Source organism: Rhineura floridana, chromosome 10 (genome assembly GCF_030035675.1).
Source record: "Rhineura floridana isolate rRhiFlo1 chromosome 10, rRhiFlo1.hap2, whole genome shotgun sequence".
In the NCBI taxonomy this organism is placed as follows: Eukaryota; Metazoa; Chordata; class Lepidosauria; order Squamata; family Rhineuridae; genus Rhineura; species Rhineura floridana.
Window position 1 is genome coordinate 13,323,936 of NC_084489.1, and position 20,465 is coordinate 13,344,400.

Here is a 20,465-nt window from a genome sequence, read left to right on the forward strand (position 1 = left end):
ATCCAAAGATGTTATGTAAGTGGGCACTATTGGTTGTTGTGTTGTTCAGTATCTTCACCGGTGACCACCTGCTATTCAAGAGCACACATGAGAAGTGAGAAGTTATCAAATTTTCAGATGAAAATCAGAGATTTCAAACCTTGAAGAGAACAGAGGATAACTTCAAAATGATCCCAGATTGAGGACCTGGGAAGTAAGTGGGGAACAGATCAGCAAGAACAAATATATAGCACTCTATAAGGGAAAGAATATACAGCCAAAAGATGAACAGGAAACAGCACATTAAAGAATTATTTAGGCATGAAGATGAATAACAAGCCAACGATGCAATGCCGTGGCTCAAAACACAAATTCTGTTTTAGGGTTTTATCAATTACAGCATTGTTCACTAGACTTAGGAAGTAATTCTCTATGAAGCTTTGGAAAAACATTGTCTGCAATGTTGTGATTAAGGATGTATGAAGTCTTTCCCTTGATTTCTGTGGAGTTTTCTGTTTTTCTGTCCCATGATCTCAAATAGCCTTAGGATCTGTAGAGTATCTCAGGTATCCTTGCTTTTACGAACTACAAGAGTAAATCAAATGTCCATCAGAATAAACATCCAAAAATGGGGGTTGCTGCTGCCCGTTGCTTTCCATGGGATTAGCATTTGTATGTCATCTCTGTTCTTAAACCCATATGTAACTTGTGCAAGAGTCCATATTCAGCCACTAATAATTCCCCCTAAGGAAAAAAGCAGATCAAATAAAACTGACAGAAGGTGAGTTCATGGTAATTGCCTGCACCATAGGACAACAATATCCACATCAAAAAACCATACCAGATCACTGGAGCTTCCCTAACTGCAATCATCTTTGGTGCCACAGCTCAAGGGAGGTGTGAAACATGCAGGGGATCTGGGATTCAGAGGAGAACTACCAAAATGGGAAAAGGTGCATGGTTGTGGGGGAGAGAGCAAGGGCAATGCCACAAGGACATAGGAAGTGCCAGCTGGGACAGCAAGATCAGTTTGGCAAGAACAAGAAGTCCTGCTGGGGGAAATAGCATGGATAAAAGGCCAACCAGAGAGAAGGTGATGAGGAATCCCTGACAGCTCTGCCCTGGAAGAACGGAAAGTCCTCGGAGGAAACATAAATTGCCAAGAAACCAACAGACCCTGTTGGTGGTCAGTACCAAACAAAGGACCTTGCACATGAAGTGAGTGAGATATTTAGCCCAAGGAAACGAATTAAGGCAGAAATTCCCTCTACCACCACCACCACTCCAAAAAACTTAAAAGGATCTTGTAGAAGAAGAAACAACTTTTCAGTTTATTCACAAAAGGCTGGATATCTTGGCCAATCAAACAATCTATCAATTTTATCAGTTTCCATGAAAAGCTCCCATTCCTCATATTGTTATTTTTTTCTTTCTCATATATAACAAAATCAACAGATAAACAAATAAGAACAAAAATGTACACTAGTTTCATCTTGATGTATATTAAACTAGTCCAGTTTGGTCTTTGCCTTCCCATTACAGGTAAGCGAAATCATTATTGATTATTTTGATTCAGTACCTGAAGGCTATCCAAGAACAGTTACAAGGCAACTAATGAGATAGTTCTATGTCCTTTCTGCAGTTCTTCACCTCCCAACCACCATTTCCTAGACCCGTTCCCCATATTGCATCTTAAAAATTAACCCAGAGAAACCAGAAGTAATGCAATATATTTTAGATTTTTATGGCAGTGTCTTGCTGAAATCTTACCTGGACATGTGGGACAGCACGTTCCTGGCTGCTTTGAAGGGTTTTTACAATGAACAATGCACTGAATCTCAGATTCTGTTATCACTCCTTCCTGCCAGAGAGCACAACAAACCAACTGTTATTAACAATCCAAAAATTAAAGTAAAGCACTGAGTGCACACTGAAGAGAGCTACAAAAATAAACAACAGATTACACAAACAATTTTCACAACTAAAGTAATGGTATTTGTTCAATTAATATAATGGTAAAGACATCAATCAGAGTCTTAAGGCATTTTTTTTACATATAAAGCTTAATTCAGATTTTGTACTTTGCAGTTTGCACCTCTGCAATGCAGCTATACTTAAAATTAACTATCCTTCATTACAACGTTCACATATACTCAAAAATAGCAGGGAAGAGAGGTTCTTCGATTTTTTTTAGCATTTACTAAAAGTGTGAAAAAGCTCTCTGTAGGCTAACCAACCTGAGATAACACTTTGTTGCATCAACTTATACTTAAAATGCCAGAATAAGCAAGTCACCTTGGTTAGGATGCAAACCAAGTAAATTAAAAAGTATGTGGATGTTTCTTCTAAAAAAAATTCACAGCTAAGCTAGCAAAAACGTTTAGCAAGCAACAGCAAACTGTTTCCACCCAGCAAAGATAAAAAGACCAGATTATCATATATCTCTCTATTACAGTATCAGGATCATTCAGTTCTTATGGAATCATGTAATGTGGCAAGTAGTTAAGGCAAAACAAGCTAGCGATGATCCTACGAGTAATGAAGGTAAATTTGGAAGATAAATTTACAGGCCGAAATGGATGGTTTTAAAGGAGGCCAAAACTGATGGTTTAACCTAAAGGTCAGAGAATCTGATATGCCCTCTCAGAATAAATTCTCATCTCTAGAGGGCTGCCTCCACATTACACAGCTAACCCTTGCAACGAATGCTGTCTTATTAGTTTTAATGAAAAGCTTCCTCAAGAGGGGAGAGTTTATTGCAGAGAAGTAATGCGGGAGAGAGGGGTGTTCTAATCTTTGTCTGCACGTTTCTCCCCTCCAAATTACCCTCAGCAGATTTTTCCCTCAACAAATCCCCTGACAGCAAAACACAGTTTATGTATTCTGCGATGGGAAAAGTAACCGGGGGAGCTGACTTGGAATTAAGAAATGAGAGACAGGGAAAAGATCTGCTGCCCCCTCCCTTCTGCCATCTCTTTGCCACACTAAATTCCCCTCCCCCCGCAAATGCAGTTTCTTGTTTTCAAAAAATGGCACTGTGGCTCGAACGCAAAGAAGCAGAGCTATGACCGAGATGAAAGGCATTCTTTATGATCATTTCATTTTATTTATTTGCAGGTTTATAAACTGCTTTGTAGCCAAAAGCTACTGTTGCAGTGTACAATATGATAAAAATAAGATGAAACACAAAAGATACTGGATTCAAGAAACTAAAAGCATCTATAGCTTTACAATTAATATTCCATAAAATGATTAGGTCATATATGCCCCAGGATATCTCCAAAAGGTTAGTATCTCTTTAAGTAAATACTAAGTTTCATATGAAAGACCAGAAGTGGATCACTGTTCAGGGGCTGGAATTGGGATGAGTTGTAGACTGTATCAGATCTTCAGAGCATGCTTGTGGACACTTCACAGACAAACCAGCTGGTGAGGCTGTCTTTGTCTCTCCATACTATGGTCCATACTGAGATTAATCCAAAAGCTAAAGAGTGCTTGAGCTTTCCTATCTCCACCTGCTAGATCTAGATACGAGGTAGGAAACCAAGAAAGAAAAAAGGAAAGAAAGATGCCTCTCTTATCAAAAGCCTTTAGCACACAGGAAACGTTAAAATAATGCTTTGATGGTAACAGACCTGATAAAAACATTCCTCCCACTCTTCTTCCTTGGAGGAAAGGGGCTTATGAAAAGAGATAAAAGGTTCTCGTTCAGCAGAATGGAAGCCTCTTATCTCTGATGTTTCTCCTGATAGGAGTCTAGTAAATGATCACTTCCTGCACTCCTTGTTCCAGAAGTCAAAATACATAGGGAGATGACAGGATCTCTGTGCACAGGTTGCTGTTTTCTGATGGATCTGTTTGCATTCCTAAGCACAGAGAAAGAGATACTTTTTGAAATTCCAAATCTGAGCTTTAAATGGAGGTAGCATCACCCATTTGGACACTAAAAAGGACTAGCATACTCAGGCAGGAACTACACATTTCAACAGTAGCCTTGTGCTTCATGCAAACAGCGACTGTGCATTTAATTCCTCCTTCTCTCTATAGAATGCCTGTGACAACTTATTCATATCCTGATGTCACAGTATTGTGGGTTTTCTTGTCCACAAGTGGCAGCCTATGATTACATGGGGAGACAGGGAAAGGCATAATTCAGCACTGTTAGGATATGAGTGTGTTACCACACACATTGCAGACAGAGGATGAAATGCAGTTGTCTTTTGTGGCAATGGCCACACATCTCATGTAACATGTGCTTCTGACCTCAAGATACTTTTTAAAAGTGGATATTTAATATCCTGTTCTTCAATACAAAAATTCTGAGTGGCTCCAAATATAAAAACAAATTAACCACAAAGTTACCAAGCACTAGAGATGGGAGAGAATATCCGACAAAATCGAACCTGGTACCAGATCCCGACTGAATTTGCTAGTTCGCTATCCCTTCAGAGCGGCATTGATCTCTTGCAGCGGGCTGCGGCTGTAATCAGCACAGATTTTGCAGCCACGACTGCGATCGGCAAGAACGTTTTTTAAAATCCTCCCCCTATTTTACGTATTTTTTTCATAATTGAGATGTTGTGTCAACCACAGAATTTCCATTTGTCAGTTATATATTATGAAAAAAAATGTTATTATCGCAATATAATGGGGGGAAATGGCTATATATGAAGCGACAGACTATTGAAATGCATATGGATCGGCACCATGCAGCGAAACCCATTCCTACCAAGCACATTATTACCAAACAACAGAGCAGGAACATGGCCAGAAAAAGGCAGAGTGTGTACCCCAGGCACAAGAGGAGTTAGCTCAGTGACAGGAGTCAGATGAGGACAAGGTCCCTGAGAGAGTTGAAGGAAGGGGGAGCGCAGTCAGCCCATAGACTCCATTGGCAAGCCCCCCCCATCGAAGCAGTTTCCGCTCTGCCTGCGAGCCCCCTGCCTGAGCCATTGGGAAGTGAACCCACACACGCGCCAACCAAGCCCCCGCAGGAATCCCCACCTGGCACTTCAAGCGCTTCCCCACCAACCAGCTTCCCGCTCCCTGAAGCTGAGCCGTCACCTAGCGAAGCCCTGCTGTCAGATGGGCCGTTGGAGGCTTGCCCCCCCTCACCCCATGCAAGACAGCGCAAGAAAAGGGACCTTGAGAGGGTGGAACTTCAGAGGAGCCGTCGTTTATGGGAGAAGACCTTCCCTACTTAAGCAGGTGCCCGCCCAGGCTCTAGTGCTGAGTCAACTCTCCCCACACGCTGCAGAGACTGTTTACGTAGCTTAGCTAGGGAAAGTAGTGGGCTAGAGTAGACAGGTTTATGAAGTGCACTGCTTTGGATGTAACCATCACCCTAATAAAACGTGAATTGAACCAAGCCTTGCCTCCGTCTCGTGTCTCGGGTTCTGGGCAGGACACAGAGTTTAAATATTTTTAAAAGGTCCAAGAGAATAAAAAGGATTCAAAAGACAACAGATTTGGTGCTTGTCCCTGGAGAAAGACAGCCACAGCAGCACCACAGAGAAGGCCTCCAGTCACCATCCACCTGATGGCAATGGGATCCCCTCAAAAGGACCTCAGAGATGGAACTTAATGCATGGGCAGGCTCATGCGAGGGAGAATTCGGCTAAACGGCTTCATTTGGTAGTGTACTGCAGAATCTGACACTGCAGCTAAGTGTAGACAAATGAGTCTTGTTTCTGCACATTCTTTAGACTGAGACTTACCATTTGCTTAGTTACGTAAGTTAATTATAAATGGTGCAGATAGCTTCACAATGCAGATTTTGCTGCCCTCTAAGGGAAGACGTTTTTGACTGTATGGTCTCTCCCAATAGAACTGATTTGATTGTTGCTACCAGTAGAAGCATCTGTCATTTTGTTGCCTGCTAACAGACGTTATGTTATTATATTCATAGTGTCGAAAAGGGGTTTTGTGTTTGCTATATTTGCTGTTATGTTACTGTTTTATGACTGCTCTTTCATTTATTTTTTTGTTATGATGACATTGTTGTTGCAATTGCTGCTTCCTCTGTTGTAAGCCACTTTGAGCACAATTTTTTGTGGAAAGGCAGCATACAAACAAAAAGGATGATGATTATTATGATGATGTGAGAGAAGGTGGTCCCTGAGTCCTAAAGCCACTTAGGGCTTTGCAGACCAATACCAGCACTTTGAATTGTGCCTAGACACAGAATGGGAGACAACTGCAGCTTCCAAAAAGCTGCTCCACAGATAATGCATTACAGAAATCCAAACAGGATGATTCCAGAGCATGGGTAGCCATCGCCAGGCCATCTCTGTCCAGAAGGGATCACAGCCAGCACACCAGCCTCAGCTGGAGAAGTATGCTTTGTGCTGCAAAAGCCACTTACGCCTCCAAAGTCAAGGCCAGGTCTGACAGGACCCCCAAACAGTGAACCTGATCCTTTAGAGGGAGTGCAACCCACCTAGAGCAGACTGAAAAGCACACCACCAAGACCCTCCATCTTGTCTGGACTGAGCTTCCGTTTCTTGGCCTCAGATATGCGCTTTAGATCCTACCTCAATCTAATGAAGTCTGAAAATCTGACATACATTTCACTGTGATGTACGCTGCAAATGTTTGTTCAAACTACAAAACGCAAGAACTAAAGAGTTACTATTTGGCTTCTGCTATACACAACTTAGACAGAATTCGGGACAAGAAACATTTAGACATACCCTATAACATGGGGGTTGAGAAACTTAAGGGTAGTTTCATATTTAATATAAACATCTCAGACTTTCAGAACCTCACTCCTTTAACATCTTGAATCCATTTTTCTGTCTAAAAATGCTTTCACAGAAGGCCCTGGATCTTTCCTTGGGGAGATCTTCATTTCTTGCTATTTTCATAGGTAAATGTCAGAGCAAAACACTTTATACAGCTATGCCCTTATGCCAATGCTGCCTTCTATTCTTTACTTACCTCTAGATTCTTCATTTAACTTTCAACCCATGATCAATTTCACTTTATGAATAGGTATAAGATTCTATTCCTTACCTGACACTGATTCATGATACAGGGTTTGTGTGGGACCTGCCATGACTCCGAACTATTATACGAATTTCCTTCAAAACTGCAACCTAGAAGAAAATGAAAAAAGAAATAAGAGCAGTCCTTTTTTATTTTGATAATCCACACCTACTCACTAAAAACTACAGCAATCCTTCAAGGTCTGCCCAGTTTCTACGGTTCTGCCTACATAGCATTCCACGTAGAATCTGTTATCAACAGCACAATTTGGATTCTTAAAAAAATGTCACAGTTTAAAAAATAAAGCACATTCATGGTCCAGAAAATACAGTTGAAACCAATGCAGGCTGGCAGTTAGCTAACCATAACACAAAAGGCAGAGAACCACTGAAAGAGATGGTAGCCAGTGGCATAGTTATCATGAGCTTTAGTAATGACTTCTTTTTAGGTATTAGATGATGAGGAGACTGACAGAAAATGTACAACAGTATTTTAGCAATCTGCTGTAACTTAATGAAAAGGCACTGCCTATGAAAACAACAAAAACATTCTTGTGTATTTTTCCAATCCACATACTGTGTCTCCTAGTCCTGCTCTCTGCTGAAGAAGTTGCAATCGCAAAGAAGTACTGTCTTAAACCACTTAATCAGGCTATAAACATCTGCAAAATTCTTCAGATGAGTGGTAAATCTCTTCCACTTTGGCAAGTTTATTCAGCCAGGTAGAATTCCACCTGCTACATGACTGAGCACAGAGCATATTTGGCACGGAAGTAGCAATTACTGAATTCCTCACATTCAGAGATATTTGTGAAGACCTTACTTTCCATCCTGTTCATTACACCATAACCAAGCATTAAGACAATTCATACTATTTGTCTTCCAGATAGAGAAGAAAACGTCTGGATTAAATCAAGGGGGAGGGGAAACTACAGGCTTCATTCCAATGCACTCCTAAAGCATAGCACACTTTCGCTTCGAGTGCATTTCAACAATTTGTACCAGCTAAGAATTTACTTCTGTCAGGTATGAAGCTCAAAAGCTAATTTTTCCTTAGTGAGATAGAAAACTCATATTCATTTATTTAATTTACTTTATTTGTATGCTGCCCCATAACAAAGTTCTCTGGACAGTTTATAATCTACTTTGGGTATTTAAAAAATCACCATAGATTCAGTGTTTCATGCAGAATGGACCTTATCAAGAAGTAACACGAAGCTTTAAACAGCAGATTCCACAGGTAGCATCTTTTCCCCTCTATCATCTTTTTGTATAATTAAAAATGACCTCCAGTAAATGTCATTTTGGCTTTTCCTTCAGGTGCACAAATATCTAAAGCCCACTGTATTTACACAGAAAGCAAATAATTGAGCTCGTATACCTTCAAAAAAACAACAGGTATTTACTACAACAATAGAATGACAATAGTACTCTCACTATTAATCAACGTTCTCAGGCACAACCAAGTTTATGTAGATGCCTATTTTCAAAATTATGCTCAAAGCAATTCTTAAGAATAACAAATCATCAATATATAGATACAACAGAAACAATCATAAATACATCAAATATATTTCATATATATCCATGTTCATATGCTAACATACTTGGGGGGGCGTCAACATAGGGCCTACGGATGCAGGTATCACTCAAACCACATTGATCTTATAGGAATGCTGGGAATCCCAGCTTTATCTTTTAACAAAGTTTCTAGTTCTCACTGCTACAGAAGAGAGATCTGAAAAGGCGTTGCCCAAATAACAAATGACAGGAAGCAAAATGAAGCACATTCTGTCTTAATTCTTATGCTGCCCTAGTCCACATCCCTCACCCTCCAAAGGTGGAACTAATGGCCCTAAATAAGCATGCCCAATCAACAAGGGCATTAAGAAGAAGCCTCCAGTCAGTTCACTAAAGGCCAAGTGACCACTGCAATTTTGAATGCCTACATCTCTGTATTATACGCAGAAGCAGGACCTTCCTCTCTAGGTCAGAGCTTATATTTAAGCATCTTCTAAAGACAGCTATTTTCAGCTATATTAAGATAAAAGTCTCTAAATAAGGTCACTGAAGAAACAGTTAAGCATGCCCACCTCCCTGCAGTTTGGTATTTGCCGTGTTTCCAAAATTGCTATACAAATTAATGAGACCTGCCTATTTTTGCCTATGAAACATGTTTGCGTGCTATGTTGTTAAATAAGCTGCCCACTCTTTTCCTAAAGAGTTCATGCAAAACAGTAATTTCAAAACTAAGAATTCATGCAAGGGACACAACCTCATGCTTTTCTTTTTCTTTTCTTTTTTTTTTTACTTTATAAACTTTATTAGAAATAAAATCTAAATACAACCTATAATTCCAACTCGATTACATGAAAGCATTAAAAAAGGGTAGGGGATGGACGAAAAAGGGAAGAGACAAAAAAATTGGATAAGATGAGAGAACATTAGAATTAGCTCTCTACACATTTATATTTTTAAACATACTAATAAGATATAATAAATTACTATATTATAGTAAGTAAGTTAAATGGGGCTATTTCATCTGTCACCTTAACATTCCAAAATTGTATAAACAAAGCCCATTTCTCTAAAAATTTATTTTAATGGTTATGTTCCACCGCATTTCTATTATAAGTCATTTTTTTCATTAATACTGTTTCCCAAGTTTTTTTCGACCAATCTATCAATGTTGGGAGTTTGTTATTCTTCCATTTTTGAGCAATACGTATTTTCACCACTGTGAGTAGAGTTGCTACTAATTGAGAATCTACATTAATAACTTCTTCCCGAAATAAACACAAAAGAATTGTTGTAGGATTTTTTGATATTGTTTGACCTATAATTTCCTGTATTACATCTAAAATTTTGTTCCAAAAGGGTTTTATCTTAACACAACTCCAAAACACATGTAAAAAATCTGCCTTACTTCTTCTACATCTCCAACAGTACATATTTTGATTAAATATTTTACTTAACCTGTGTGGTGTTAAATACCATTGATAAATTGCTTTCAAAAAGTTTTCTTTCAGGTTGCTATTTGATAATGTGATTGGGATGTTCTTAAACAGCCAAGTCCACTCCTCTTCTGATATTGATAAATTAAATTTCTCTAGGTCTCTATTCCATTTCTCTTTGTATGTTGAGTGTGAATGTTGCATTTTCAACGAAGAGAGAATTTGATACATTTTAGCAATAGTATTCTTCTTCTCTGACTGTATTAGAAAAAATTCAAAGGGAGTAGGAAGACGTGGGATTCCGTATTTTGTTTTTATTTGTTCTACTATATGTCTTAATTGGAAAAACTGGAATAGTGGAGGTCTTTCATTATTCAAAACACCAATGCTTACATGCACACAACTGGAATAAATCTGTTAAATACATCTTAAATCAAGACTGTGGGTTCAAAATAACTGTTCATAATGGTAATATATTTACATAAGCAGTGGTTCTTGCCAACAGATTGCCAGGAGGTGGGGGGTGGGAATATGGGGGGGGGCAATCTATATACAGTATACCAGGCCCAGAAAATCCTGTTGGCACCCATGAAGGCATGTTAGATTTAATTCTTGAAAAATTGCTCTTTGGAGGAAGTCTAGACAAACTAGTGCAGAAATATAAAAACAAGCCAACAATGCCCTAAAAAAAATCAACTGCATTTCATAAACATTAATATGTTGACCATGTTAAAAGAACTGCAGATCTTATTCATGGAGGATATTAAATGCCTATTTCTGTAATATAAAAAAAATCACTGGCACTGCCTGGCCAAGCCTCAAATTCTGTTCTTCAGTTATTTTAATGATGTTAAACATGTAATAATTCTCCATGAATTAGGACTGGTGCAGGCATCACCCTTAATGGACTGCAAGCAAATTGTTCCCAGCCCACCCACAAAGTTCCCACTGAACTGCTAATCTTAGTTCCTCATGTCTGCGCTAATATTAACCATGATTCCCTTATAAGCCTGGATTTAAAACTAGAATTCCAGGGTGCCAGTTCTCTGTGGTCAGCACTGACAAACCATGGTTAAGGACACAGCATAGGAAACTTCACATTTTAATTTGGTCAGGAAGAATCTGCACTCATTAAGATTGTTGTATACCCTCAGGGTCTACATGTGACCACTTATGCCAGAGGTGGGGAACAGTTACTGTGCTCAGGAAGTTCTCTCTCAAACTGGCTTCTCTGTCTATCACAGAAAACTCTCAAATATAAAGTCTCAGACAGATTTCCACAACTGGAAGATGAGGGTGCAAAGAACTGGGATGCAAGATGCTACAAACTCTCTCTCTCTCTCTCTCTCTCTTAGAAGAAATGATCAGGTTTAGCATACATTAATACATGATATCCCAAACTGGACTCAGAACTCATATTCAAGGCTATTCTTTGAAGGAGAAAAATGATGCAATAGGTACAAGTTAACTACTATGTATACATTGCATGGATGGTTAAGTCACCACCAGCTGAAATTAACAATATAAACATAATAGTAATAAAACTATACCAATTAGAAACAGAGACAAATGACATTTTAAAAAAAAGCATAACCGTGGAAAGCTCCCAAACTTCTTATAGATGAGGTACACCTCTTTCTAAATTCGAATTAGGTTCTCTTACATCCCAATTTGTTTATTCCTAAGAGTAACATCCACCTGCCCTTACAGCGGCCCATCTCCTCCGTTGCCACATAGCTTGATACTATGATTTGAAAGGAGGGAACCCCAAAGCAATAACTCATGCAGCAATGCAATGCTCAGCCTCCTGTAAGAGAGCTCATTCTCTCACTAAAGGAGTGACTGAATACTGGAGTAAACCATACCTACAGGACAATAAGAGTACACACAAAACATAGTCTCTCCCTTTCCCCCATCTCCATTTTATGCTCACAAGAATTTTATGAGGAAGGTTAGGCTGAGAGAGAGAGGCAGAGTAGCACAAAGTCACAGGTATGATTTGTAGCTGAGTGGGGATCTGAACCCAGATCTTTTCATCTCCCAATCCAGTGCTCTAGCTGTTCTCCAGCACACTGCAATGAACTAAATACATTTTATTTTGCATCCATTTAAAACCATGAAGTTCACTCACCAAGAATTGGCAGTTTTAGTCCTGACCAGTACTAGAATGCAACGTTGTCTGAGCTATTTGGCAGAAGAGAACACTATAAATGGAACAAACAAAAAACTACATCTTGATTTTTGCAAAGTTTTCTGAAATAATTCCCAGTGACGTTCACAACTAAACTGAATTAGGCATGAGGATTAGAAGGCACTTCCAAAAATGGGTTCACAGTTTGTTATAAAGTGAGACACAAAGTATAGGAATTAGACGGACATGCAGGTGTGAAGATTATGTCAAAGACAGATCTATCCTGGGTCACTTTTTTCATTAGTGACCTGGACAAATTAGTGAAGTGCATTCTCATCAGATTTTGAGATAGGGGGATGACCCAAAATTGAGAGGAACTGCACATAAACAGTCAGCCTAGATTACAGAAAGGTAGCCTTAGCCTTTAAAAGCAAGCTCAATGTAGATTTCAGTTCCTAGACTGAAAAGGTTAGGCAGTTTTTATAGGTGAAAAAAGACTCAGCTGGAAGTTTAGCTTTCAGCTCAATTTAAAACCAGCCCCAAACAAGTCCTACTAATCAAGCTAGAGGGCAAACTGCCACTTAAAACTATAGTGCATGCTGCACTTTAAAAAGTGTGTTCTGCTTAGAAAAAATGGGGGGATTCGATAAAAGCAAATTAGGTTTTGTGAATTAAAAGTTTTTAAATAAGAATCTCAAAAAAGAAGGAAGGAAGGGAAACTTCCCCAGGGAGTTAATCCCCAGTCAATTCACCACTAAGGTGGGTGAAAATTCTGCTGAATTCAGATTTAGCATTAGATTTTTCAGTGATCCACATATTCTCCATCTTTGTGGAGCCATCCTGTTTGCTCCGAGCTTCAGGAGCTTTCCCCCAACAATGGATTATTTTCCCTCTAAGATTCCCTCTATGATAATGTTATTTTATTGATTGTACTCATAGCACAGCAGTACAGGTTTCTCTCTCTATGACACCACTCTCCACTTATATAATCCAAGCTCCAAGTGGAAGAAAGCAAGCCAAGTCTTGCTATGTTAAGCAATCAGAGTTTGCCAAGAAAGGGGGGGCAGTGAAAACTGATTTCCTCCTTTCCTTTCCAAAAGAAAAAGAGCCAGTCTCTACTTGCTAATGTGTAAACTGACCAGCCTCAGTCACAGACTCACAGCAGAGGAGGAGGTGGCAGAACTGCTTTCCTTTATCAATATTTTCTTGCAAAACATCAATATTTTCTTTGAAAGTATTGATATTTTTGACAAATATTTATCCTTTCTTCAAAAATATTGATATTTTCTTTCATTTATTGATATTTCCTTTCCAATTATCAATATTGTAAAAGATGATATTGATATTAATATCTATATTTTGGTGGAGGGGAAAAATTGGACCAGTAAAAACAGCAGACAGCGGACAAAGAATGAACTCAAATCTATACTGCCTGTTAGGTCGACGGAATGCTTTTAAGCCAGCACTGGCCAATGGATCCCATCCCTACTCTCCACCCATTTCCCACTTAATCAGTAGACATTGTTTGCTTCCCATTGCCAGGGGAAAAACTGCCCTGACTCCAACACATTTTCAAATTCCTCCATTCAGGAATTTGAGCTACACACCCTCACCTCACTGGCTGTAGTAGCAGCTGGAACCAGCCAGGCATTATTAATTTTGGACAGCCTAGCAAGGGAGCCCACTCCACTTCTCTGCTGCTAAACTTGCCTTGATGCTTTGTCACTGGGGCAGGGACATTTCATCACTAGGGACTCCCTCTACCTCCTTGAGCCAAGATGGCTAATGTGAAAAGCTGGGAAAGGCAGAGAGGTTGGTGGATGAGGCCTTCAGGGACATTATAGTGGTGTACCACTCCCAGGATGATAGCTCCCCGCTATCATGGAGAATGAAGGCCTCAGGGAAAGAGTTGAGAGGTCCTGGAAGTGAAATGTAGGTTGCTAGGTAGGATGCTGAAAGCCAGGACCTCTAAGGTAGCTTTCTCTGAAATGTTATCAGTTTCACACACAGGGCCAGCTAGACAGGTACAGCTTTGTAGTCTTAATGCGTGGATGAGATAGTGTCAGGTGGAGGTGCTGGATTTGTTAGGCACTGGGAACGCTTTGGGACAAGCCAGACCTGTACAAAAGAGATGGGCTCCACTTGCACCGGGACAGAACCAGACTCCTGGTGCTTAAAATCAAAAGGTGGCTTAGCTGCTAAACTGTCTAGCCTGGCTTCATACCATCTATTACTGGCTACGGCTTTTTCCATGTTCACCCAAGAGACCTATGTGCAACAGACTCTGAAAGACTCTTTAACGCCTCCTGGCCAAAACTGGTCCTAGAAAAGATTGTTTTGGTAGGGCTTTCCCCAGCGGAACTGTTGAAAATGGAGCTTAGCGTGGCCAAGGCAATGGTGAAACGTCGCCTAGTGGACATAGACAACCAAGAGCTTTCTATAGCAGCTTCAGGCCCATGCTCTCCTCGGGCTGTAGGTCTGGTTGTTTGTATGTATGTATGTATTAGTTAGTTAGTTAGTTAGTTAGTCGCCCATCTGGCTGGCTGTCCAGCCACTCTGGGCGACGTACAACATAGTCATATAATACCTAGACATTGAAAATCTAAAAACAATGAAGATAAAATCTAGCCCACCCCAAAAGCCTGCCTGAAGAGCTAGGTCTTCAAGGCCCGGCGGAAACTCATCATAGAAGGGGCATGGCAGAGATCATTTGGGAGGGAGTTCCACAGGGTGGGGGCCACAATTGAAAAAGCCCTCTCTCTAGTCCTCACCAGTTTGGCTGTTTTGACTGATGGGATGGAGAGAAGGTCTTTTGAGGCTGATCTTGTTGGGCGGCATAGCTGATGATGCTGGAGGCGCTCCTTTAGATAAACTGGGCCGAAACCGTATAGGGTTTTAAAGGTCAAAACCAACACCTTGAATTGGGCCCGGTAAGCAACTGGTAACCAGTGCAGCTCTTTTAGCACCAGAGTGATATGATCTCGCCGGCGGCTGCCTTTAATCAGGCACGCCGCTGCGTTCTGTACCAGTTGCAGCTTCCGGACCATTTTCAAGGGTAGCCCCACAAAGAGCGCATTACAGTAGTCTAGTCGAGAGGAGACCATGGCATGTACCACCGATGGGAGCAGATGATTGGGAAGGTAGGGGCGTAGCCTCCGTATCAGATGGAGTTGATACAGCGCTGCCTGGCTCACAGCCAAAACTTAAGCTTCCATGGACAGTTGGGAGTCAAGAATGACCCCCAGGCTACAGACCTGGTCTTTTAGGGGCAATTGTACCCCATTAAGCACCAGGTCCAAATCCCCCAAACTTCCCTTGTCTCCCACGAACGGTACCTCGATTTTGTCAGGGTTCAGCTTCAGCTTATTCCTTCCCATCCAGCCACTCACCGATTCCAGGCACTTGGATAGGGTTTCTACAGCCAACCTCAGTGAAGATTTAAATGAGAGATAGAGCTGCGTGTCATCCGCATATTGGTGACACTGCAGCCCAAATCTCCTGATGATAGTCCCCAGCGGCTTTATATAGATGTTAAATAGCATCGGGGAGAGGATGGAGCCCTGTGGCACCCCACAAGTGAGAGGCCAAGGGCCCGAAACCTCATCCCCCAATGCTACTCTTTGGTGCCTATCAGAGAGGAAGGAATGGAACCACTGCAATACAGTGCCCCCTATGCCTAACCCCTCCAGGTGATCCAGAAGGATACCGTGGTCAACGGTATCAAAAGCTGCTGAGAGGTCCAGGAGGACGAGGAAGGTGCACTCACCCCTATCCAACGCTCTCCTCATATCATCCACCAAGGTGACCAGGGCTGTTTCAGTCCCATATCCAGGCCTGAAGCCCGACTGAAATGGATCCCCCAGTAATGATGGGATGTGATACTTACACTGGCTTACTGTCCCCAAATATAGGCAGGCCTACTCGTTGGCTCGCTTTGAAGCCCTACCCTCGAAATTATTGGAGGGTAGGTACGATAAGACCCCGAGAATGCTCAGGTACTGCCCCTGCAATACACATGAGGTGGAAACGGTTTCACATGTTCTTTTTAAATGTAAATTCTATGAGGGAGTTAGAAATGACCTTTTAATCCCTATTCTTTCAAATATACCAGGTCGTACTCCCAGCGTATTTTAACAATTCAAAACAAAACAAAAGTGCCAAAGCCACTTGAAGAGAAACACTGTATACAAGTGTTTTTACACGCTAATGCTAGAAGTCTCCGAGTGCTTGGTCTTAGAAGACAGCACTGATATAGTAGCCTTCGGGCTTAGGGCGGTATATAAATTAAATAAAATAAAATAAATAAATAAATAAAAAGGAAAATGTAGTGGAAGGGAAAAAATCAGTGGGACACGGTATCCCTGCATATAATCCCTGCATAAAAGGACAGGGAAGGATGTTTTGGAGGTAGTATTACTCTATATGAAAAGAGGGCATTGAATCCAGCAAGCTAAAAACTCCAAAAGAGGCAGACTCCTCTACAGAATCCTTATATTGGGCCCCAAGAATACTGGGAATGTTTTACCATCCCCCCGATCAAACTGCTCAGGGAGATCTTGAAATGAAAAACAAAATTGAGGAAGCATCCAAACTAGGAAATGTTGTGATAATGGATGACTTCAACTACCCTGACATAGACTGGCTACATATGTGTTCCAGTCATGACAAAGAGGTAACATTTCTAGGTACCCTAAATGACTGCACCCTAGAACAGTGACACAAACACCCCGCGCGCTTTGCGCCCAGCATGGCTCGGTCACACTGCAGTTTGCAGCACCAACTGTCTGTGGCCAAGTGAACTGCAGTGTGATGTGTTAGGGACTTACAAAAATCTAGTAACTCTTGAGAAGTAGCTTAAAATGTTCAATGAAAAAGTGGGAACTAGGCTGTTAGTAAATGTGTTTTAAAGATAGCCTCACATAACCACAAAGCATGGGGAGATGAACTAGGATCTAGTGTTGCTGAAAAGACTTTTCCGGTTAGAGTGAATCACAATCTAAATATATGAGTCACCAACCTGGCACTGTTGCAAAAAATGGGAAATGCCCTTTAGGGGTGCATTCATAGAAGAATTGGTTATACTTCACCTATAGTACTGTGTCTTCTTTTAATCACTAAATTTTAAGAACACCGCAAACAAATCAGGGAAGATACACAGGAGGATCTGAACTATAGCAAAAGGCTATTTGCCTTAGAAGAATGGGGGGGGGGAAGAGAAGTGGGAAGCATAGTTTTCAACAAGCTCCTATAGAATAAAGAGAGAACATTTGTTCTCAAAATATTAGAAAGGCAACAAACAATTTTTCCATGTGATATTCTGGGCCCTCATATCTCCATACTGTTCCACATGATGAAGACTCAATGCACATTAGCAAATTATGGCATGACAACCACATGAAATGCAGTGATGTAGAGACAGCTCCATACGTAGCAGCTCACCGTGCAAATAAGTCCACCTCCAGAGAACAAATGGGATACTCACAAATAGTGTTTTAATGGTGAATTCAGCATGCCAAGATTCAGTTCTATTGTGCAGTCCAGTGTGATTAAATGTTGGTGTGGTAAAGTCCAACCGTGGCGCAGAGTGGTAAGCAGCGGTAACGCAGCCAAAGCTTTGCTCACGGCCAGAGTTCGATTCCAACGGAAGGAGGAAGTCGAATCTCTGGTAAAAGGGGTCGAGGTCCACTCAGCCTTCCATCCATCCGTGGTCGGTAAAATGAGTACCCGGCATATGCTGGGGGGTAAAGAAAGGCCGGGGAAGAAACTGGCAATCCCACCCCATACATACGGTCTGCCTAGTCACCCTAACAGTCGGAAACGACTCGCACTATAAGTGCGGGGATACCTTTACCTTTACAGTCCAACCAAAGCAAATTGTTAGGTTTGTACAGCACAGCAAACACAGTGGCTAATGAAGCACCTCCCCAAATATTGCATGGAAACTTTAAAATCTTCCACATTCCAAGTACTAAATAAATAGATAGCCACCCTAAGCTCTGCTAAGAAGTGAAGCTCCTCCCTCCATCAACTGTCACCCAGCAGTAGCTGTTAGATTAGAGTGTAATAGGGGAGGGAAGAGAAGGAATGCAGAACCATTCCATCAGTGCAGTTGAAAGACTAGCATCTTTTGGCTCCTCCTGTTCATGAACATCTCCACCCCAGCTAGTCATTAGAAGAACTAGGGCTGCCAAGTCATAAGCATCCCAAACCCTGAGATTTCAGGAGTAGGCCCTAGTAATGTCATGGGGCGGGTCCTAGTGATGTCATGGGCAGGCCCTAGTGATGTCATTAAGCATGATACATTAAGCATCAACCACATTTGATTGGAGCATAGCACTCAAACAAAAAAAATCTCTGATTGGAAATTAAGATAGAAATCTTAGCTAAATGAGGGTGTTTCCAGGTCCAGCTGAAGTGACGGGATCATTCCTTCTCACCTGCTTAGAGAGCCTGAGTAAGGAACATTTAATCTAGTCTACTTGCTTCTGGTAAGAAAGGTTTAAGTGCCCTCAGGCCAGGCCAGTCACCAGAAGGCCACTGTAGGAAGAAAGCCTAGGGTTGTGGAGACTTACTAAGGGACTAAGCCCCATAGAACTCAATAGGACTTACTTCTGAGTAGATGCTGTTAGGATTGTGTTATTGGTAAGGCTTGACTAGCGATCCTCTGCAAAGATATCCATATCAAAACAAGGTTGGCAACCCCCTGCCTGGAATGCCCTGCCTGCCTTTTAACGTGGCTGCTCCAAACCTCTACACAAATTTGACTCTTCACTGCAGAGACAGGTTTGGGAAAGGAGAGTTAACAAGATTCTCTACTCTTTCCTGCCTATCCTGTGAGCTGCTATAAACTCACTTTGACAGCCAACCCAGTTCCAATGAGTAATAACTGACAGAGAGAAAACTCACATGGTTTGGTCTACCTTCATAGGTAGTAGATTGGGAACAACAGCAATTGAAGCCACACTTCCCAGTATGTGAATTCTCTTTACCACTATTGGGCAAGAAACAAACCATCATGCAAACAATAAGGTGCATCATCAGTGGGTTTAAGGGGGTTTAGCTGATCACATGGAACCACTGTTGTTGCTTCTATGACGTAAGAGAGTAAGGTCAGAGGTAAATGAAATGCCAATAGAAAAAGAAAAGACAGTGATGATTTTCTAAATGCAATACCATACCAACCACCACAAGATTCCAGTGAGTAAGACAGAAAACTCAGCCTTGCACAACCAGTCAGGGTTCCTAACCAAAACTAAAAACCCGGACAGCCAGTCAGACAAGGACTTGACCCAGGGGTTGCAGTTAGTGCAGAATACTGTGACACGATTGCTGACATGAGTGAGACCCTATCAGCACATAATACCTCTGTTCTGAAATCTGCCCTGGTTGCCAATGTGCTACCAGGCCAAGTTCAAGGTGTACTTTCCATGTTACAGGTGCCACATAGTACTTGTTCTGTTCTTGTAAGAAATTGATCCTTTAGTGTGGCAGTACCTACACTTTGGAACTCCCTGCCTACTGACATTAGGCAGGCACTTCATTGTACTCATTTTGGCAACTGCTCAAAACATTTTAGTTTAGGCAAGCCTACTCAGGCATGTATATGCTATTATGGTTTTTATCTGTTTTGAACTCAATGGTGGTTTTATTATTTTGAATGTTTTTAAATACCTGTCTTTAACTGTTTTTGCCAATGATTTTATTATTTCAATTCCTTCTGTAAACTGCTTTGGGGTGTTCTTTTTCTACAATAAAGCGGTAATTTTTTTATAATAAATGTAAATAAAATACATAAATAAAATTTGGAGTCACTGTGGCCCTTGGGTCTCTTTCCTCTTTTAGACACAATGGAATCTGCCTCATACCGACTCAGGCTGTTTGATATCATCTAACTCAGTAGTGATGACATGGACTAACACTGGCTCTCCAGGATTCTAGGCAATAGTGTCTTCCATAGATTGAATTTTGGACCTTTGAATGGAAACATGTGCCCTACCACTGAGCTACAGCCACTCCCCTGTTTAAAAAAAGTATCTTTAAAAATTGTTCTTTTCTATTCACTAATGAATGAACAGCATACTAGGGCAGATCAACACCATGCATTTAAAGCACATGAATCCAACCACAGAATCATGGGAACTGTAGTTTGTTAAGGGTGGTGGGAACTGTAACTGCAAGAGGGAAACTACACTTCCCATGATTCTTTGGGGGAAGTCATGTGCTTTAAATGCGAGTTAGATGTGCTTTAAATGTATTATGTGGATCTGCATTACTTCATAAACTTTGCCTGTATATAAATGTTTTTAATTACATTTTAAAATGGAAATCAGCTACAAAGTTTACTGGGTGACCATGGGCTATGCACCATCTGTCAGCCTAATCTGCCCCTTAGGGTTAAAACAATGGAGGGGGACC

General features: G+C 41.0%; 1 protein-coding gene across 7 annotated transcripts in view; it reads right to left on the minus strand.

Annotated features, from left to right (window-relative positions):
* Positions 1-20,465, minus strand: part of BMPER (BMP binding endothelial regulator) — a 284,815-nt gene that overhangs the window by 184,124 nt on the left and 80,226 nt on the right. For all 7 annotated transcript variants that reach the window (XM_061587155.1, XM_061587151.1, XM_061587150.1 and 4 more), the window contains 2 exons: positions 6,994-7,076; positions 1,750-1,840 (listed from right to left, as the gene is read on the minus strand). In XM_061587155.1, coding sequence (XP_061443139.1) covers positions 1,750-1,840; positions 6,994-7,076 — 174 coding nt within the window. The remainder of the gene's footprint in view (positions 1-1,749; positions 1,841-6,993; positions 7,077-20,465) is intronic.